The 22886-nt window shown below is 40.8% G+C and overlaps 1 protein-coding gene across 6 annotated transcripts; it reads right to left on the reverse strand.

The window, feature by feature from the left end:
• Positions 1-144: 144 nt before the first annotated feature.
• LOC139576544 (NLR family CARD domain-containing protein 3-like) lies at positions 145-17419 on the reverse strand. Of its 6 annotated transcripts, none has more exons than XM_071402886.1 (8): positions 17277-17419; positions 10576-10747; positions 7069-7182; positions 6644-6706; positions 4426-6177; positions 4097-4270; positions 1376-1549; positions 145-1143 (listed from the first exon to the last, which is right to left on the reverse strand). In XM_071402886.1, exons 2-8 carry the CDS (start codon positions 10737-10739, stop codon positions 1131-1133), a joined length of 2454 nt encoding a protein of 817 aa, XP_071258987.1. In that variant the 5' UTR covers positions 10740-10747; positions 17277-17419; the 3' UTR covers positions 145-1130. The 6 variants fall into 6 exon arrangements, with proteins under 6 accessions (XP_071258987.1, XP_071258898.1, XP_071259328.1 ...); XM_071402797.1 differs by having other exon boundaries at positions 6644-6709; XM_071403227.1 differs by lacking the exon at positions 17277-17419 and having other exon boundaries at positions 7069-8834; positions 10576-10713.
• Between the last annotated feature and the right edge of the window lie 5467 nt (positions 17420-22886).

A 22886-nucleotide genomic window follows, 5' to 3' on the forward strand; every position in this document is an offset into this window, starting at 1 on the left:
CCTGACTCCTCCCCTTCATCTACAATGAAGTGGATTTAACAGGTGACATCAATAAGGGATCATATTTCACCACACAGGTAGACCTATTTATTACTGTATGAACATTCATAGCTGTAATTCAATTAATCACAAATGGACACAATGTCACACGTCAATATGAATAACAGCTTTACTTCGTATAAAGAACATGAAATACAGTTTACCATAGATTAACACACAGGGTTACATAATATGAAATACAGTTTACCATAGATTAACACACATGGTTACATAGTATGAAATACAGTTAACCATAGATTAACACACAGGGTTACATAGAATGTAAGAAATGCTACATTTTCAAAAAAGCCATGGTGCTACAATAAAATCAAAGCAGTGTACAACACACAAGACAATCCTGAGACATATAATACACTGAAATAAAGTCTGGTAAGATGTAGAGTCACTAGGAAGACTATCAGGTTGTTGAGATTAAGAAGCTGACTATAGTGACACTGAACTACAGTCAATATGTACAGACATGATGGATATAACATGTCATTATAAAAGGAGGGCTTTTTACTAAGCTAACAGAACACACACTACACTAACAAGCAACAGAAACAGAACACTTGTGCAATATTCAAACAAAAAAACAAAAAGTGGGTCTCAACCTCTCATCCCGTTTCTTCAGCCACACCCATCCAACCACCCCTCCCCCCTAATTAACAGTCTGATGGCCTGGAGATAAAAGCTGTTTTTCAGTCTCTCTGTCCCAGCTTTGATGCACCTGTACTGTTTCCACCTTCTACATGGTAGCAAGGTGAACAGGACTTGGCTCGGGTGGCTGAGATCCTTGTTCATCTTCTTGGCCTTCCTGTGACACCGGGTGCTGTAGATGTCCTGGAGGGCAGGCAGTGTGCCCCCGGTGACGTGTTTGTTGAGGTTATTTTCCTAGCACCACTTCGCCAGGGCTCTCTGATTGATTGAGAGATTCAAGGAGCTATTATCATTGATTCGAAGCATTGAATATTTACATTCTTGCACTTTGAAATTAATTTAGTAACTGTTTGAAAAACATTTAACTGCAGGGCACTACCACAACCAAGGACTTGGAGCTGAGGCCATTCCTTCACTGACTCTGTGAGCTGTCAATCATTTAACCTGGGAAGTAAAGAAGGGAAGTGGATCTAAGTCCTCATACAGCAGCATAGACATATAGGGTCGTATTCACTAGACATCAAAGAGAAGAACACGGAACAAAACGGGCAGGGACTACCTGAACTTATCCAATAAGAACCTGGCATATGTTGAATATGACTCAGTGTCTGGATGTCTACAATGGCTTACTGATCACTACATCAGTGTGCTCATGAAACTGATCAGTAAAACTCACCCCAGTGTCTCCAGTTTATAGAGGGGATCCTCTCGTAGAGAAGAGAGCAGCTTTACTCCAGAGTCTCCTGGAGTATTTCCACTCAGGTCCAGCTCCTTCAGGTGGGAGGGGTTTGACCTCAGAGCTGAAACAAGAGAAGCACAGCCTTTCTCTGTGATGCTGCAGCCTGCCAGCCTGTGGAAAGTGAGAGAGGAAAATTCACACAATATAACATATTTCAGAAAATGTACATTTTGCATCTGTAGCGATGTGTCATTTTAATGTCATATGTTGAACAATGTTGAACCTTTTATTGAATTGAAATGAACACATTTAAACTGATCAATTTTGTCAAATAATGGACTGGTGCCCAGATTCATAATTTCACTAGCCGGACTCCACCCAGTACCCTGCTCTGAACTTAGTCACTGTCACTAGCCGGCTTACTAGCCCGGTTACTCAACCCTGCACCTTAGAGGCTGCTGCCCTATGTACACAGACATGGAATCACTGGTCACTTTAATAATGGAACACTGGTCACTTAAATGTTACATACTGTTTTACCCACTTCATATGTATATACAAAATTCTAGTCAAGTCCATCCTATTCAACTATTGCTGTATATTAACTATTCTACCCTACTGTACATATTCTTCAGATATAGTACATATTCTATCCACATACTGTCCATAATGTCTATACATCCCATCACATATACCAGTGGAGGCTGCTGAGGGAAGGACGGTTCATACTAACGGCTGAAACAGAGCAAATAGAATGGCATCAAACATATGGAAACCATGGAAACCATGTGTTTGATACCATTCCACTAATTGCGCCCCAGCCAATACCATGAGCCCGTCCTCCCCAATTAAGGCGCCACCAACCTCCTGTGACATATACACATATATATTATTTATACTCCGGACTTCAACATTACTCCTCCTAATATGTATATATTTCTTAATTCCATACTTTTACTTTTGGATTGGTGTGTATTGTTGTGAATTGTTAGATATTACTGCACTGTAAGAGAACCACAATGGAAATAAGTCTCAGACTTTATTGTGTTATCCTCCATGATTTAACAATGGAAATAAGTCTCAGACTTTATTGTGTTATCCTCCATGATTTAACAATGGAAATAAGTCCCAGACTTTATTGTGTGTTATCCTCCATGATTTTAATCATGTGCATGTATGGCTTTTTCAAGTGTTATGTGTGGTTTCTTTTTTTAAATGGTGAAATTAATAAACTAAACTAAGTTGGAGCTAGGAACACAATAATTTCGCTACAATAACATCTGCTAAATATGTGAATGCGACCAATACAATTTGATTTGATGAGGGATAGTTTTACCTCAGTGTCTCCAATTTACATTGTGGATTCTCAAGTCCAGCACAGACGAATCTCACTCCTGAATCCTGGAGTTCATTTCCTTTAAGTCTAGCTTTCTCAAACTTGAGGTGTTTAAGCTGAGAGTTGAAGACACCACCTCACAGGATTCCTGTTAAGGTGTAATCATTCAACCTGGAGAGAGAGAATGCTGCTAAGTAATGCACACAAATCTATAACTACATTAACCAGGTTTCCATCCAACCTTTATATGCGCGGAAAGTACATGTGGATGGAAAAGGCCGGATGGAAACAGCAACTTTGTTGGTTACCTTTCCAAATATTGACTAAACAAAATACGGTGGGATCTTTTAGTGTCGGTAAAATGTGTTATGCAAGAAATGGCAGTGGAAACGAGTTTATCAGCAAATGTTTGTATAATAACCATCATATGGAAGTACATTTGGAGTCACATGTTGTGTTGTTCCTCCCACTACAACTCTGGAAAGCACAGTTTATTAGTCTACAGATGAAATAAGTTATGATGAACTTCACAAGGTGATGAGCTTGATGCTCCTTTCCAATAAATATTGAGGGTCTGATTCTGGTGACATGATGACCGATGCTTAGCTGCCGTCTCTCTTTTGTTCATAATAATCTCATCATGTAGTCTATATACCCTCACTGTATCTGCCAGCTGTTGGCTAGAGGGCAAGTGCCAATACCAGAGTGGCTACATTCGCTATATAAAGCAAAATTTTTAGTTACAAAACCATCAGTAGTGTTAAAAATGCGATGGAAACCATCACGCACAGCATTTTATCTAAACAAGTGAATTTGGTGGAAATATCTAAGATGGAAAAATGCGCATATTTTATTTATGCTGATTTTAGAATATTTGTCACCAATTGGATGGACACATAGCTAATGGTGCTATAGACAATATGAAGTAGTCATTTCAACCTTCATAATAACAACATCCAACAGTCATACATCTCAGTTCCCCCAGTTTACAGTGTGGATTTCCCAGTCCAGCAGAGAACACCTCCACTCATGAAGGTCATTTCCTCCCAGGTCAAGCTCTCTCAAACTTGAGAGATCATTTCTCAGTGAGGTTGCAATCATTCAACCTAGGAAGAGATGATCCAGCTAAGTAACCCACACAAACCTATAACTACCTTTACAACATGAAGAATGTACATCTTTATATTTACAACATCCACTTTCCTCTGCAGTGGAGAAAGTCAAAGTCAGTCAGGCTGCATCACATCCAACTGTATTTGGGAGTCCCATAGGGTGGTGCACAATTGGCCCAGCGTCGTCTAGGCCGTCATTGTAAATAAGAAATTGTTCTTAACTGACTTGCCTAGTTAAATAATTGTTTATGTATTTTTTAAGTCACTCACTTCAATGTCTCCAGTTTACAGTGTGGATCCCCCAGTCCAGCAGAGAGCAGCTTCACTCCTGAATCCTGGAGTTTATTGCCACTCATGTCCAGCAGTCTCAGACAGCAAGAGTTTGATTTGAGAACAGAAGCTAATGCCTCACAGCTTTTCTTGGTGAGTTTACATTCGTTCAGCCTGTGAAACAAAAGGTGCATCTCAAGAAACACAGGTGCCAACAAAACATTTCCCCTTAGGGACTGAGTTGTCAGCCTAAATGGTAATGCAAGCTGATGTTCATTATTATGTTACATTAGCATGCTGTCTGGAATGTAACTTGACTAAGCACTTACAGGGCCGTTCTAGAGGATCTGACAACTGGGAGAAGTTTGAGAAGAGATGCATCTGATCTGATGTATTTCTTCAGGTCAAACACATCCAGCTTCTCGGAGGTCAGCAACATGAAGATCAGAGCTGACCATTGTTGAGATGAGAGTTTAGATTTAGAGAGACTTCCTGATCTCAGGTAGCTTTGGATCTCCTCCACTAGAGAATGATCATTCAGTTCATTCAGACAGTGGAACAGATTGATGCATCTCTCCAGAGGGAGTTTCTTTATGATCTTCTCCTTGATGTACTTGACTGTTTCCTTGTTGCTTTGTGATCTGCTTCCTGTTGGTGTCAGTAGGCCTTGTAGGAGATGCTGATTGGACTCATGTGAAAGGCCTAGAAGGAAGCGGAGGAAAAGGTCCAGATGGCCATTTTCAACCTGCAAGGCCTTGTCCACTGCATCTTCATATAGACTGTTTTTGTTGCGGAGGGATCTCTCTTTAGCCATCAGATTGTTGTTGTCATTAGTGAACATGAGGAACACATATAGTGCAGCCAGAAACTCCTGGATACTCAGATGTACAAAGCAGTACACCTTCATCTGGTTAAGCCCAGACTCTTCTCTGAAGATCTGAGTGCACACTCCCGAGTACACAGACGCGTCCTTGATGTCAATGCCACACTCTCTCAGGTCTTCCTCATAGAATATCAGATGGCCTTTTTCTAGCTGTTGAAAAGCCAGCTTTCCCAGTGCCAGAATCATCTCTTTATCCCAGTAAAAATCGTTGGAAGGCTCTACAGGATACTTCTGACTCCTCAGTTTTGACTGGAAGATCATGAGGTGAGCGTACATTTGAGTTAGATTCTTGGGGATTTCTTGACTCTCTGCTTCAACCAATAGTCTCTCTAGGACAGTGGCTGAAATCCAACAGAAGACGGGAATGTGGCACATGATGTGGAGGCTCCTTGATGTCTTTATGTGTGAGATGATTCTGCTGGCCAGGTCCTCCTCAGCGATTACCTTCCTGAAGTATTCCTCCTTCTGTAGGTCATTGAACCCTCGTACCTCTGTCACCTGGTCAACACAATCAGGAGGGATCTGATTGGCTGCTGCAGGTCGGGTGGTTATCCAGATATTAGCACAGGGAAGCAGATTCCCTTTGATGAGGTTTGTCAGAAGAACATCCACTGAAGTTGACTCTGTGACATCACAGCAGATCTTATTATTCTGGAAGTCCAGAGGAAGGCGACATTCATCCAGACCATCAAAAACAAACACAATATTTTCGTTTTCTGAGATTTCTGATTCTTTTGTTTCTATAAAGGAGTGATGAAGTAGTTCTATCAGACTTAGATTTTTCTCTCTCATCAAGTTCAGATCCCGAAAAGGAAGTGGGAAGATGATCTGGATGTCTTGATTTGCTTTTCCTTCAGCCCAGTCCAACATGAACTTCAGCACAGACACTGTTTTTCCAATGCCAGCAACTCCCCTTGTCAGCACTGTTCTGATAGGCTTGTCTTGTCCAGGTAAGGGTTTGAAGATGTCATTGAGTTGGATTGATGTCTCTGTTTCTACTGGAAACCTGCATGCTGTCTCAATCTGTCTCACCTCATGTTCAGAATTGACCTCTCCACTTCCACCTTGTGTGATGTAGAGCTCTGTGTAGATGTTGTTAAGAGGTGTCGTTTTTCCTGCATCTTCAATGCCCTCAAATAAAGAACATGTCCTATTCTTCAAGTAGGATTTCATTTTCTCCTGGACTTCTGTTGGGTACCTATAGGTGGAAAAGAAAGATACATGTTCCTTGGGAATTTAATTAAATTTGGGTTAAAAAAATTGAATATAAACCCTGACCTGGATGTGATCAATGATGAAACAGCACAGAGTTTGACATCCTAGAGTTCTCTAGACTAAGTGAAGATTAAAGCACAAAATGTGGTGCATTTACTGGGAGACAATGCACTCCGCATCTCCTGATAGTTACACTAAACCTTGGGTACAGTCTCACTATTATAGTCATCATATTATTTTTTTATCTACATTTCTAGTATAGTCAGACTGAATGATGTCCTGTAGACAAGGTATCTAATAACAAGCTAAATTATGCATCCTGAATGATGAATTGGAGGCTATTATCTGGAAATGCACAGAGTCAAGGTACAAGACGTCATCAGACACATGGCTGGTGAATATAATTAATAGAAAACAGGTAGGATGCAGTGCAAACTGCGATCACTCACACTTTGTCATCAGTAGGGCCTCTGGGTTGGTTATCCATTGACGTGTCATTCTTCTCAGAGATACTGCTGGGTAAAAATGAGCACAGAGATCAATAACATCAGTCTATCATAAGATGTTAAATAAAAGTAAAGAATTAATAATAAATCAAATATTCATCACTGAATCTTTTCCTGAAGTACTCCTCCTTCTGAGGGTCATTTTACACTCGTACCTCTGTCACCTGATCAACACACTCAGATGGAATATGATTGGCTGCTGCAGGTCAAGTGGTTATCCAGATGTTAGCAGAGGGAAACAGATTTCCTTTGATGAGGTTTGTCAACCAGAGGTACGAGTGGTATGAGTGTAAAATGACCCTCAGTCTTTATCTATACATGATGATGGATAAAAGGAAAAGCCATAACCAGGTTATTTCTCAGGTCACCTTTGTTCAGTGGAAAGTTCTCCCTCCCTGAAGAAAATAGGAAGTGCCATCGACTGGTCACTCTTCATGGAGACACAGCTAGGTACAGGTGAGACTGGTCGGTCTGTCTTGAACCTGTCAAAAGAGAATGATCAACTTTCACTCATAAAAAACATTGAAGCTTCGGAAAGTACTCACACCCTTTTACATTTTTCACATTTTGTTGTGTTACAACTTGAATTTACAATTGGTTAATTTGAGATTTTTGGGTCATTGGTCTACACGCTTTTCAATTTTCTTACAAATTAATAAAAAATTTAAAGCTAAAATGTCTTAATTCAGGAGTAAAACATTTCTTTAAAAAGTTACATATGTTGCATGGACTCACTCTGTGTCCAATAAGTGTTTAACATGATGTTTGAATGACTACCTCATCTCTGTACCCCACACATACAATTATCTGTAAGGTCCCTCAGTCGAGAAGTGAATTTCAAACACAGATTCAACCACAAAGACCATGGAGATTTTCCTTTTGGTAGATGGGGAAAAAAAAAAAAAAAAAAATTGAATGTCTCTTTGAGCATGGTGAAGTTATTAATTACACTTAGGATGGTGTATCAATACACCCAGTCACTAGAAAGATACAGGAGTCTTTCGTAACTCAGTTGCCGGAGAGGAGGGAAACCACTTAGGGACTTCACCATGAGGCCAATGATGACTTTAAAACAGTCACAGAGTTTAATGGCTGTTATAAGAGAAAACTGAGGATCGATCAACAACATTGTAGTTACTCCACCCTACTAACCTAATTGACAGAGTGAAAAGAAGGAAGCCTGTACAGAATAAAAATATTCCAAAACATGCATTCCGTTTGCAACAAGGCACTAAAGTAATGCTGCAAAAAATGTGGCAAGGCAAATAACTTTTTATCCTGAATACAAAGTGTTATGTTTGTAGCAAATCCAATACATCACATTACTGGGTACCACTCTCCATAATTTCAAGCATATTGCAGGCTGCATCATGTTATGGGTATGTTTGTAATGGTTAAGGACTAAGGACTAAGGAGTTTTTCAAAAATAAACGGAATGGAGCTAAGCACAGGCCAAATCCTAGAAGAAAACCTGGTTCAGTCTGCTCTCCACAAGACACTGGGAGGTTAATTCCCCTTTTAGCAGAACAATAACCTAAAAGAAAAGGCCAAATCGACACTGGAGTTGCCGAGTTAGAGTTTTGACTTAAATCTGCGTGAAAATCTATGGCATGACTTCAAAATGGTTGTCTAGCAATGATCAACAACCAATTTGACAGAGCTTGAATAATTTAGAAAATAATAAAAATAGGCAAATAGTGTACAATCCACGTGTGCAAAGGTCTTAAGAGATTTATCCAGAAAAACTCACAGATGCAATCGCTGTCAAAGGTGATTAGACCATGTATTAACTCAGGGGTGTGAATACTTATGCAAAGCTCTCAACCTTCACCTCTCCCGAGTCCGTACGGGAGTTGCAGCAATGGAACAAGACTAACTACCAATTGGATATGATGAAATTGGGGAGAAAAAGGGGTAAATTTTTTTTGAAACAATGGCTAGATATGATTAAATTAAGTAAAATGATTTATCAATCCTAGACTGTAGCTTTAAAGAAAAAGCATTCATTTGAAGGTCTCAACTTTGTTCATTGGAAAGTTCTCCCTCCCTGAAGAAAACAGGATGTTCCATAGACTGGTCACTCTTCATGGGGATACCACTAGGTACAGGTGAGACTGGTCTGTCTGTCTTGAACCTGTTTAAGGCAGGATTAGAATTTCCAACATAGGCGAGTTTACACACATTTCTGATTTGTGTAACTGTGCTTTTTATGGTTGGTTACTTATTTGTCACCAGTCAATGCACATACAGCTCGGTATAGGTTAGTGATCTAGTAAATTTGTCTCCAACAAAATGTCTGTTTCACTTACCTATTGCACGAAATAAAGACAAAATCTAAATTGTATTTGTCACTTGCGCCGAATACAACAGGTGTAGACTTTACAGTGAAATGCTTAATTACGAGCCCTTTCCCAACAATGCAGAGTGCAAAAGAAAGAAAAAGATAAATAAACATTTGCAAAAATAAAATAAAAAATACATGAAGGCAGGGGTAAAAGTGACCAGGCAATCAGGGTAGTTAATAAACACGGGTCAGTGTAAATAGTCCGGCTAGCCATTTGATTAACTGTTCAGCAGTCTATTGGCTTGGGGATTATGTGTATTTTTATTTACTAAGGATCCCCAAGGCTACTCTTCTTGGGGTCCAGACACATTAAGGCACATCACACAATAAACAAACAAAAACATTTAATAAAACAGTACATCATATAAAATAATTTCACCACTACATATCTACAACACAAAATGTATAGTACCACCATACAACAATATTAAAATGTACATGTGTGTAGTGTGGTTGCATGCGTGCGAGTATGCGTGTGTGCCTCTTCACAGTCCGCGTTGTTCCATCAGGTGTAGTTTTATCTGTTTATTAAATCTGATTTCACTGCTTGCATGAGTTACTTGATGTGGAATAGATTTCCATGTAGTCAAGGCTCTGTGTAGCACTGTGCGTTTCCGGGAGTCTGTTCTGGATTTGAGGACTGTGAAGAGACCCCTGGTGGCATGTCTTGTGGGGTATGCATGGGTTTCTGAGCTGTGTGCTAGTTGTTTGAACAGACAGCTCTGTGCTTTCAACATGTCAATGCCTCTTAACGAAGATGTAGTGATGCAGTCAATCTCTGCTCTAGTTTGAGAAAGGAGAGATTGACATGCATGTCATTGATGTTAGCTCTCTGTGTACATTTAAGGACCAACCGTACTGCTCTGTAGAAGCTGTTCAAGAGCCTTTTGGGCCAGACTTGGCACTCCGGTACCACTTCCTGTACGGTAGCAGAGAGAACAGTCCATGATTGGGTGGCTGGAGTCTTCGACAAGTTTTAGGGCCTTCCTCTGACACTGCCTGTTAGAGGTCCAGGATGGCAGGGAGCTCACCTCCTGTGATGTACTGGGCCGTACACAATACCCTCTGTAGCACCTTGAGGTTGGATGCCGAGCAGTTGCCATACCAAACATTGGTGCAGCCAGTCAAGATGCTCTCAATGGTGCAGCTGTAGAACTCTGAGGAACCGAGGGCCCATACCAAATATGTTCTACCTCCTGAGGGGGAGGAGGCATTGTCGTGCCCTTTTTACAACGGTGTCGGTGTGTCTGGACCATGATAGGTCCTTAGTGATGTGGCATGTGGAACATGAAGCTGCTGACCCTCTCCACTACAGCCCTGTGATGATGGTGTTGGAGTTGTGCACGGCCACACAGTCGTGGGTGAACAGGGAGAACAGGAGGGGCAAAAAACACAAAATAGCAGAATTGGTCATGAGCCCGTAAAACGGTAGCCATACATCCCAGCCCCATTTTTCGCAACCAATACTGGTTTGTACTAAAGATTTAAAAAAATCTCAGCCCATTCACACTTACCTATTTGATGAGCTTACCTTTTAAGTTCACTGCAAGTGTCCTGTTCAACAGGAAAACGTATTTTAGGGGACATCGCTTCCTCATTCCCTGATAAACTCATTCCAGAAGAACTGGCTTCCTCTTCAGTGTCTTCACAGTTACTAGGACTGCTTCCCTCTTCAATCTCCGCAGAGAGACTCATTTTGACACCTTGTACACAAAAATAATATTATTTATATTAACTTTTTTACTTTTTTTTTTTTAACACTGGCACTGCACAGAATTACAACTTCTTAGACAGTTGAAGCTGATCTACCCTGATAGGGGGTTGTGCAAAATAAAATAACGTCTTGGTGCTTTGTAGCCTTATTTACTTTATGCCTGTAATTCACTGCTGGTAGACAGAAGTGCATAATTAAGTATGATTAGTAGTGCATAAGTGCAACCCAGGTTGCATCCTTGCTGTCGGAAGAAAAACCTCCAAAACTGAAACCAGGAAATGGAAACGAAAAGTCCCTATTTTAACATTGAGATCTCAGAGTTCTTTGCTAGCTAGCTATGCTGAATTTGAATGACTTATCCAGTTAGCATATCTCTTGCGTTCATAAAATCACTCTGGCCATCTGCTCCGATTTCAGAGCACTCTCGTCTGTGTGCCAGAGCACAGAATAACTAATTAATTTACGAGTGCGCAACACCCGCTGAATATGATCGGTGTCAGAAAACGTAGGCCAAAAAAGTAACAGTTAGTCACAAATGCTCTAACCTGCGAGGGCGAGTAACATGGTCAGAGTGAGGTGTTCTAACATCTGTGTCTGGAAGTAGCTAGCTAGCAAGCTATCCAACTTTATCCAATTAGCTTGGGTGCTTGGTTGGGACAAGCATGCATTGGCAGGCAAGCTGCAGAAGGACGAGCAGGCTACTTACTATTAACCATCATTAATCAGTGCAATTTTGATAGCCAACTTTCTGAAAAAGATTATGATTTATCTAATGTTCCTTCGTTAGATTTTAGCTCATCTTACTCTGGCTAGCATTAGTTGTTGATCTTGTTGTTGTTGATGTGCATAACTGAGGGAGAGGGAGCCTACCTTTTTAATGGTTGTTTGATCAATAGGACTGTAAAGTTCCCAAATGTAAGAGGACTCCTGTGGTATTTACATATTTGCAGAATTCCGTTCAGGTATACTTTGTGGCTTTTGCGGAATGCGTTCTAATGATCTAAAGTTGTGCTGTTGCAACTGCCTGTAAACACACAGTCCAGTTCAAAGTGAATGATGGCAGGCCTATGTGGCAAATTATTTGTTTGCATAAAGGCCTACTGTAGCTCTGATTGGCTATGGCGCACCGGTCTGTGTAGACCGGTCCTGGACGAGACAGATGTTTTTATTCGGTTTTATTTACTGCAGTGTCTATTAATTGTCTAAACACACGTCTGTTTTCCCACTCTATATTGCTATAGAATTTTCACAAATGCTATACTACACGTAATTCCCAAACATTCTAAAAATGAATGAAAATTTGAAAATGACCATACGTGCTCGCTTGTCAGAAAATATATATATTCTTCCTGGGGGTGTATACGAACAGATTTTAATAAGATTTAATGTTGCTAAAATGCTGTCAGTTCCACTTTAATAAAGCAACGTTAGGAGACATACATAATCCACCAATCAAAAGTGAGATTCTGATCTGCTCTGAATTCAGTGAAAGTGTCTTAAGATCTAAAAAGGGCACTGTTGGTAGCACTGCAGGAGTGGTAGCACACTAATGTAATCTTAATGAACAATGTAATGTAATCTTAATCGATGTTGATGATGATGATAATAATAACAACACAGGTGAGTCAGATTAGCATTTCAAATGAACTGTGTACAAGGGGGCAGACAAGGCGCCTCTCCTTGGGGGAATCAATGAAAGACCTCTGATCCGGATGTGCTGAACTGTGAACACACAAAACATTATTTGACACACAGCAGAGAAGTGGTTAAATTGAATGTTAAAATCCTCCAAACTGAATGGGCACACTATGGCTTAATTTGCCTTCCCTGTGGTTAAAGACAAGCCACTGTATTTTCAACTGTACCTAGCAAAAATATTACCCTCTAAAAATTTGGGGTTCAACAGGGGTTATTCTAAGATCTTCAAAGTTCTTCGTAGAACCTTAGGGTTCTTGGCAATGAAAATGGCCACAGAAAGGTTATTCCAAGAACCCCATAGGAGGTGGGGTTCATCAAGGAACCTCCTTCGTTGGTGGGGGTTCTTGCTGGACCCTGACTGCCCAACTGAAACTTTTGGATTGGAATTTGCAAGGACAGCAGGTGCAGGCACTTAACTGAAAATGTTTAAGATCTCCTCAATTTAAAGTAAGGTTTGTCCCTTGTATGTAATCAATTGATATTGTTTTATAATGATACCATCTATCTTTTCATATTTCTTTTGTTCTTTTTTTTGTTCTTTTGCCCATCTTAATCTTTTCTTTTTATTGGCCAGTCTGAGATATGGCTTTTTCTTTGCAACTCTGCCTAGAAGGCCACCATCCCGGAGTCGCCTCTTCACTGTTGACATTTAGACTGGTGTTTTGCGGGTACTATTTAATGAAGCTGCCAGTTGAGGACTTGTGAGACGTCTGTTTCTCAAACTAGACACTCTAATGTACTTGTCCTCTTGCTCAGTTGTGCACCGGGGCCTCCCACTCCTCTTTCTATTCTGGTTAGAGCCAGTTTGCGCTGTTCTGTGAAGTGAGTAGTACACAGTGCTGTTCTGACGTGTTTCCGAAGAAAGTTCTTTGTTTATGGCCATTTTGAGCCTGTAATCAAACCCACAAATGCTGATGCTCCAGATACTCAACTAATATAAAGAAGGCCAGTTTTATTGCTTCTTTAATGAGAACAACAGTTTTCAGCTGTGATAACATAATTGTAAAATGGTTTTCTAATGATCAATTAGCCTTTTAAAATGATAAACTTGGATTAGCTAGCACAACGTGCCATTGGAACACAGGAGTGATGGTTGCTGATAATGGGCCTCTGTACGCCTGTGTATAGTCGTGGCCAAAAGTTTTGAGAATGACCCAAATTTTAATTTCCACAAAGTTTGCTGCTTCAGTGTCTTTAGATATTTTTGTCAGATGTTACTATGGAATAGCGAAGTATAATTACAAGCATTTCATAAGTGTCAAAGGCTTTTATTGACAATGACATGAAGTTGATGCAAAGAGTCAATATTTGCAGCGTTGACCCTTCTTTTTCAAGACCTCTGCAATCCGCCCTGGCATGCTGTCAATTAACTTCTGGGCCACATCCTGACTGATGGCAGCCCATTATTGCATAATCAATGCTTGGAGTTTGTCAGAATTTGTGGGTTTTTGTTTGTCCACCTGCTTCTTGAGGATTGACCACAAGTTCTCAATGGGATTAAGGTCTGGGGAGTTTCCTGGCCATGGACCCAAAATATCGATGTTTTGTTCCCCGAGCCACTTAGTTATCACTTTTGCCTTATGGCAAGGTGCTCCATCATGCTGGAAAAGGCATTGTTCGTCACCAAACTGTTCCTGGATGGTTGGGAGAAGTTGCTCTCGGAGGATGTGTTGGTACCATTCTTTATTCATGGCCGTGTTCTTAGACAAAATTGTGAGTGAGCCCACTCCCTTGGCTGAGAAGCAACCCCACACATGAATGGTCTCAGGATGCTTTACTGTTGGCATGACACGGGACTGATGGTAGCACTCACCTTGTCTTCTCTGGACAAGCTTTTTTCTGGATGCCCCAAACAATCGGAAAGGGGATTCATAGAACTTTACCCCAGTCCGCAGCAGTCCAATACCTTTCGCAGAATATCAGTCTGTCCCTGATGTTTTTCCTGGAGAGAAGTTGCTTTTTTGCTGCCCTTCTTGACACCAGGCCATCCTCCAAAAGTCTTCGCCTCACTGTGCGTGCAGATGCACTCACCCCTGCCTGCTGTCATTCCTGAGCAAGCTCTGTACTGGTGGTGCCCCGATCCCGCAGCTGAATCAACTTTAGGAGACGGTCCTGGTGCTTGCTGGACTTTCTTGGGCGCCCTGAAGCCTTCTTCAAAACAATTGAACCGCTCTCCTTGAAGTTCTTGATGATCCAATAAATGGTTGATTTAGGTGCAATCTTACTGGTAGCAATATCCTTGCCTGTGAATCCCTTTTTGTGCAAAGCAATGATGACAGCATGTGTTTCCTTGCAGGTAACCATGGTTGACAGAGGAAGAACAATTATTCCAAGCACCACCCTCCTTTTGAAGCTTCCAGTAGGTATCTCCCCTGATGTGGTCATGTTTTCAATACAGACTCCTTTAGTCGTACTGTATTCCATATAAGGCATCCAGACCTTATTTGTATGTGTATTTATTATGGATCCCCATTAGCTGCTGCCAAGGCAGCAGCTACTCTTCCTGGGGTCCAGCCAATTTAAGGCAGTTATACATTTTAAAGACATTGAAATACATTAATAACAGATTTCACAACATATTACGTGTGGGTGAAAGTTGCCCAGTATACCCTTAATCTTGTAATAAATCAAATCTCGTGATACATAACTTGACATTTTGGGGGAATAACCAACCTTCCAATAAATGGCAATTCATTTCTTAGCCGCTATAAATGCTTGGTTACACAATTTCTTCAAAGAAGTCTACAGTGTCAACATTTCCAAGCAGAAACAGGGAGAAGGGAAAATCTGTAGACATACTGAGATAACAAAAAAAACATACTCTTTTGACAGAATTCAGCCAGCCTTCACAAGACCATAACATATGCAAATATGTCCCCTTTTGTGTTTTACACCTCCAGCAGACGATTTCTGAGTGCATGTAACTCAGTTTCACTGGCATATAGTACGTTCTATGGACGGTCTTATCTTGCTGATCGGATTTTCCTTGGGTTTTTGCCTGCCATATCAGTTCTGTTATACTCACAGACATTATTTTAACAGTTTTAGAAACTTCAAAGTGTTTTCTATCAAATACAACCAATATGTATATCCTAGCTTCTGGGCCTGAGTAACAGGCAGTTTACTTTGGGCACGTCAGACTGTCCGAACTTCCGAATACTGCCCCCTAGCCCGAAGTGCACTAACTGCACTAATTTATGTCTGAGATTCTATGAAGATGACTTGGCATTCTAACATATCTGTATCCATTCATCATCATTGGCTTCTACCAGATCTTCCTCACATGTTTGTTTTACATGTTTTGTGTCATTGGGAAAAGCCTCTATCAACCCTTGATACAGTTTGGAAATCAACTTGAGGTTTTTCAGACTGCCTTAAAATATCCTCTGGCTTGTCCAGTGTTTTCTGCACAGAGAGAACAAAGTGTTTTATCTGCAAAAATGTACCTCAGGTCCGTCACAGACAGGTCTTCCCTGGCTGCCTAAGGCATGACAGAGAATTTCCTTGGTGTACATTTTATACATTATTTTATCTAAGAATAGAATCAATGGTTCAATCATTGAAATGGCTATTATTCCCAGATCAAAGACTGTAGCTTTAAGTTTAAGATTCTGTCCTGTAGCTACTGTAGGTCTGCCCATCAATTTTTGTTGTTGTTGTAGTTGCAGGCCATCTAATAATTTGGTCAGGTAAAAATTCACATTTCACGACCTGACATAATGGTAGGTAACGTTTTAGGCTATACATTTGGAGTGACATTTTTTTAATGGTTTTTCAATTTCTAAACCTTACTGAATGATGAGCCGTTTGGGATCAAAATTAATGGCTCTTTTAGTTGACTGGAGCCAAATGATCTGGCTCACAGAAAAGACTCGCAATGCCCATCACTACGCAAAAGAGCTCAAAGGAGACAATGCATCTTAAAAGGGCAATGACATACTTTTTAATATATACCCCCAAAAATCTAAAATTAATAAAATAATTATTAATAATAATAACCACAATCAGGATGTTGTGTCCAATGGGGTAAATGCAGATGGACAAACTCCGCTTCAGCATATGCATATTTTATAGCAACTATGCTGCATCCGTTAGGCTATAGGTAATAATGCGTGTTGCTAATAGCACATCTGATAATAGGTCCAATATGTACACATTGTTTTAACATAATTTTTCCCAATATGTTTTGGGGATAATTTCTGGAGGTGGAAATGATATTTTAGATGGCTTCAGCATCATTTTATTTTCATACATTTTGCAGTAGAATGTCCTTTTAAAAAGTCACCAGAACGGAGCTTCTCAGTCCTATATACACATTATTCTGGGTAGGAACACGAACCCCCTAAACAATGGGACTGGAATTGGCCAAAATCGCAATTTAATACATGTACAAAAGTATAATCTTTTCCTAAAACATGATGGTCATGACTTCCTTACATGAAAGGAGAGGTTAAGTTGGCCAAGATAAACGATCTGAGATCAATATAAGTTTCAAATGTTCTTTGTTGTCGTTTGTTTTAAATACTGCATATAGTGTTGTATATTCACGTTCGTTTTAAATACTGCGTATAGTGTTGTGTATTCACGCGTGTAAATTCTGGAGGGAACAAAGAACGGATGGATTGACCGCAATGAAAAACTGCCCTAATATCGATGTTTTACATACAGCCGTTTTTTAAAGGACCAAAGAGTAATATTGCGATACTGTACTTTATAGCATTTTAACTTCAGGTATATCTGTATACACATGGATTCCCAGTAGGATAGACTATTTTGTTATTGGTGCATTTTATTTTACGCCATTCGGAAAAGTTGCCTACCTGTGTTTTGTCTCCTGCGAATGTAATCCAGAGCCTGTTATAGAAGGAGGTGCTGTTTCTTTGTTGTGCACACTTCCACATGGTTGTCCGCAATTGACTCCCTTCTCTGTGTTTAACGTTTTCGATGTGCTCTTTCCCGCCAAAAAAAACACGTGATCAGGTTCAACAACAATCTTTCAACATCCACCTGTCCGTAGGGTACTAAGGGGTAACTACTACCCCCCCCCCCTCCCCCTCCCCCTCCCTGGCTGCCACTGCTCTTGCTCAACAACACAATTCCTGGGTCATCACAACTTTTTGAGGTATTTCAACAAAACGATTTTGTGGTAAATTGATCAAATTCTTTGACATTTGGAAAGTTAGATAAGTTAGTTCGATAATTGTTTTTAAAATATACAAGTAGGAAAGCCTTAAGAAAAATAATCCACTTGTTTAGAGAGAAAAATGTAGATCATTTTTGAGTAAAGTAGTAATATGTTGAATGAGTGTGTTGGTAACTAGGGTGTAACTGGGCCCTGGGGGCTAGTTACCCCTTTATGGTTATGAATGTATTTATACCTGTCATTTAGACAATGCTTAGCCCAGTTAGCGCTAGTTTATGCGAACATTCTAGCTAGCAACTTCACTAGCAGTAAATGTTAGCCAGCTAGCTAGTTTAAGCTGCTAGGAGTGCTAGCTAGCAACCTTACTACCAGATCGTCTGAGGTAAAATACATTAAAAAGATAACATACTTAATTGCAGTTGTAAATGTTTCCACTAGTGACTGATAGCTTTACCGTTAATATTACTTTATAGCCTTTTAGCTATTTTACACAGCATTTTATGTCATATTGCTGGATAGCTAGCTACGTTTTTAAGAGAGAGCTTTTCAATTGGCATCTCTCCCCCTGTTTTCAGTCAAAAGTAGGGACTCGATTAGGTGTGAGCAGTGCAGGAGGTGGGTTCATGAGTTGTGCTTCAATTTTACTGTGGATCGCTTTATTTGTGACCTATGTACAAATTAGAATCGTGCAATAGCAGAGCATAAGAGAGTTGCCACATCAATATTCCACTGAGTTAATTAGTTAAGTTATTGTTATTAAATTCTATATTCCAATGTTATTTTATGTTATTAGTTTATATTCCATTACAATATTATATTCCATATATTTTTTTTTAATTAATTATAAACAACTATTGAAAACCCTTTGCTCCTGAATGTCATTGTAAAGATTGCTGGGATTTAAAATCTTCCATTATTCAAATAATATTTAGTGCAGTTGTACATAATGGATTGTATGGAAAAGGATCAACAAAGAAAGAAGAAAGGAAATGAATGTGCAGGTGAGTTAAAAAGAGGGACTTTACATCAAATATTAATTTAGTGTGGATATTAATGGTGACATGTGCATAACCAAAACAAACATTTTTCATAATGCATTTTATATAAGGTATTGCCAGATGGGAGAAAAGGGCCAAATTTGTTTAAAAAAATGGTGGTATCGATGGAGGTATGTATTTGATTGGGCAATAGGGATACAATTTCATTCTGGGAAATTCATCAATAAATGTGGGGAAACGGAAGACCGGGGAAAAAAATCTGCTTGGTTTAAATGCTCCTAGCGTATTTGCAACTATAACCAGTCTGTCTGGACTATGATCAATTAAGCCATATTTGTCACACCCTGATCTGTTTCACCTGTCTTTGCACACTCTTGGCATTCTCTCAACCAGCTTCACCTGGAATGCTTTTCCAACAGTCTTGAAGGAGTTCCCACATATCCTGAGCACTTGTTGGCTGCTTTTCCTTCACTCTGTGGTCCAACTCATCCCAAACCATATCAATTGGGTTGAGGTCGGGTGATTGTGGAGGCCAGGTCATCTGATGCAGCACTACATCACTCTCCTTCTTGTTCAAATAGCCCTTACACAGCCTAGTGTGTAGGGTCATTGTCCTGTTGAAAAACAAATGACAGTCCCACTAAGCGCAAACCAGATGGGATGGTGTTTCACTGCAGAATGCTATGGTAGCCATGCTGGTTAAGTGTGCCTTGAATTCTAAATAAATCACTGACAGTGTCACCAGCAAAGCACCCCCAAACCACCACACCTCCTCCTCCATGCTTCAAATTGGGAACAACACATGCGGAGATCATCCGTTCACCTACTCTGCGTCTCACAAAGGCACGGCGGTTGGAACCAAAAATCTCAAATTTGGATTCATCAGACCAAAGGACAGATTTCCACCAAAGGACAGATTTCCACCGGTCTAATGTCAATTGCTCGTGTTTCTTGGCCCAAGCAAGTCTCTTCTTATTATTGGTATCCTTTAGTAGAGGTATCTTTGCAGCAATTTGACCATGAAGGTCTAATTCACGCAGTCTCCTCTGAACAGTTGATGTTGAGATGTGTATGTTACTTGAACTCTGTGAAGCATTTATTTGGGCTGCAATTTCTGAGGCTGGTAACTGTAATGAACTTATCCTCTGCAGCAGAGGTAACTCTGGGTCTTTCTTTCCTGTGGCAATCCTCATGAGAGCCAGGTTCATCATAATGCTTGATGGTCTTTGCGACTGCACTTGAAGAAACTTTCAAAGTTCTTGACATTTTCCGAATTGATTGACCTTCATGTCTTAAAGTAGTGATGGACTGTTGTTTCTCTTTGCTTATTTGAGCTGTTCTTGGCATAATATGCACTTGGTATTTTACCAAATCTTCTGTATACCACCCCTACCTTGTCAAAACATAACTGATTGGCTCAAACACATTAAGAAGGAAAGAAATTCCACAAATTAACTTTTACCAAGGCACACCTATTAATTGATATGCATTCCAGGTGACTACCTCATGAAGCTGGTTGAGAGAATGCCAAGAGTGTGCAAAGCTGTCATCAAGGCAAAGGGTGGTTATTACTCTACAATGTAGAAAATAGTAAAAAATTAAGAAAAACCCTTGAATGAGTAGGTGTGCCCAAACCTTTGACTGGTACTGTATATATACACTGCTCAAAAAAATAAAGGGAACACTAAAATAACACATCCTAGATCTGAATGAATGAAATATTCTTATTAAATACTTTTTTCTTTACATAGTTAAATGTGCTGACAACAAATCACACAAAAATGATCAATGGAAATCAAATTTATCAACCCATGGAGGTCTGGATTTGGAGTCACACTCATAATTAAAGTGGAAAACCACACTACAGGCTGATCCAACTTTGATGTAATATCCTTAAAACAAGTCAAAATGAGGCTCAGTAGTGTGTGTGGCCTCCACGTGCCTGTATGACCTCCCTACAACGCCTGGGCATGCTCCTGATGAGGTGGCGGATGGTCTCCTGAGGTATCTCCTCCCAGACCTGGACTAAAGCATCCGCCAACTCCTGGACAGTCTGTGGTGCAACGTGGCGTTGGTGGATGGAGCGAGACATGATGTCCCAGATGTGCTCAATTGGATTCAGGTCTGGGGAACAGGTGCGCCAGTCCATAGCATCAATGCCTTCCTCTTGCAGGAACTGCTGACACACTCCAGCCACATGAGGTCTAACATTGTCTTGCATTAGGAGGAACCCAGGGCCAACCGCACCAGCATATGGTCTCACAAGGGGTCTGAGGATCTCATCTCGGTACCTAATGGCAGTCAGGCTACCTCTGGCGAGCACATGGAGGGCTGTGCGGCCCCCCAAAGAAATGCCACCCCACACCATGACTGACCCACCGCCAAACCGGTCATGCTGGAGGATGTTGCAGGCAGCAGAACGTTCTCCACGGCGTCTCCAGACTCTGTCACGTCTGTCACATGTGCTCCTGTGCTCAGTGTGAACCTGCTTTCATCTGTGAAGAGCACAGGGCGCCAGTGGCGAATTTGCCAATCTTGGTGTTCTCTGGCAAATGCCAAACGTCCTGCACGGTGTTGGGCTGTAAGCGCAACCCCCACCTGTGGACGTCGGGCCCTCATACCACCCTCATGGAGTCTGTTTCTGACCGTTTGAGCAGACACATGCACAATTGTGGCCTGCTGGAGGTCATTTTGCAGGGCTCTGGCAGTGCTCCACCTGCTCCTCCTTGCACAAAGGCGGAGGTAGCGGTCCTGCTGCTGGGTTGTTGCCCTCCTACGGCCTCCTCTACGTCTCCTGATGTACTGGCCTGTCTCCTGGTAGCGCCTCCATGCTCTGGACACTACGCTGACAGACACAGCAAACCTTCTTGCCACAGCTCGCATTGATGTGCCATCCTGGATGAGCTGCACTACCTGAGCCACTTGTGTGGGTTGTAGACTCCGTCTCATGCTACCACTAGAGTGAAAGCACCGCCAGCATTCAAAAGTGACCAAAACATCAGCCAGAAAGCATAGGAACTGAGAAGTGGTCTGTGGTCACCACCTGCAGAACCACTCCTTTATTGGGGGTGTCTTGCTAATTGCCTATAATTTCCACCTTTTCTCTATTCCATTTGCACAACAGCATGTGAAATTTATTGTCAATCACAGTGTTGCTTCCTAAGTGGACAGTTTGATTTCACAGAAGTGTGATTGACTTGGAGTTACATTGTGTTGTTTAAGTGTTCCCTTTATTTTTTTGAGCAGTATATGTATGTATGTATGTATATATATATATATATATATATATATATAAATAAATGTTTATAAGTGCAAAAATGGATGTAGCTGTAAGGACTGATGCTGGAGATGAGAAGCAGGTATGGAGAGTTGAACATTTAATGAAGAACAGACAGGTGACAGGAACAGCGTCAGCACACGGGTATACAAAGACATGTGAACATTATCTTTCCCCCTCTTTCTCCCCAGAGAGACTAATTTTAAACCCTTGTAGAGCCTGTTATATAGGGAGGAGGAGTTTCTTTGTTGTGCACACTTCCACCTGGTGTCCCCAATTGACTCCCTTTTCAAATTGTTCATGTTTTTTTTTTGGTGGTCTTTCCTGTGAAACCCCCAAGATCAGGTCCAGCAAGAATGTTTCAACTTCCAACTTCTCACAGTTACTGTTACAGGGACAGGTGCTTCCCAAACTCTTCTCGTAGCCCTACTGCAACACCCATGACGTGTTTATTCCAAACATCTGCCAGCATAAAAGTAAAGTCACTGCCAGCCATCTGGATTAAAACTGCTTTCAGAGTGCATAACCGCCTCACAAAAAATTCAGAAGTAAGAAATTGTTACAAGAATTTTGTTCTCAGTTGTTCATAATACCCAATTGAATTAATTACTCAGCCTGAAACCCAGAATTTGTAATAAACTGGTTGAAATGAATCAGGCGGAGGCCCAGCTACAATTGTCAGGAATGTTTATTTAGAGAGCTCTGCTTATCATTTCTGGTACATTGGTCTATATACCTCACATTGTCATAAACGTCCCTCCTCCTCTCAGATACAATGGCAACATAGTTCACAAGACTTCTCCTATGCATACATTGCTTATCACATCCTGCAACATGTTACACAATCTACTGCAAGCCCAAGGTCTCTCCCCTCCCTGGGTGGGGAGACTTCCTTCTCTATTATCAGTTTCACAGTGGTCACAAGTTGTCTGCCACAGTTCCTTGCCTACTAACCGTCCCTCTTATGGACAAACATTCTTCATCATTCTTCAGCTGTGCAGTAGCAGAGAGA

Source organism: Salvelinus alpinus, chromosome 1 (assembly GCF_045679555.1).
Source record: "Salvelinus alpinus chromosome 1, SLU_Salpinus.1, whole genome shotgun sequence".
Classification (NCBI taxonomy): Eukaryota; Metazoa; Chordata; class Actinopteri; order Salmoniformes; family Salmonidae; genus Salvelinus; species Salvelinus alpinus.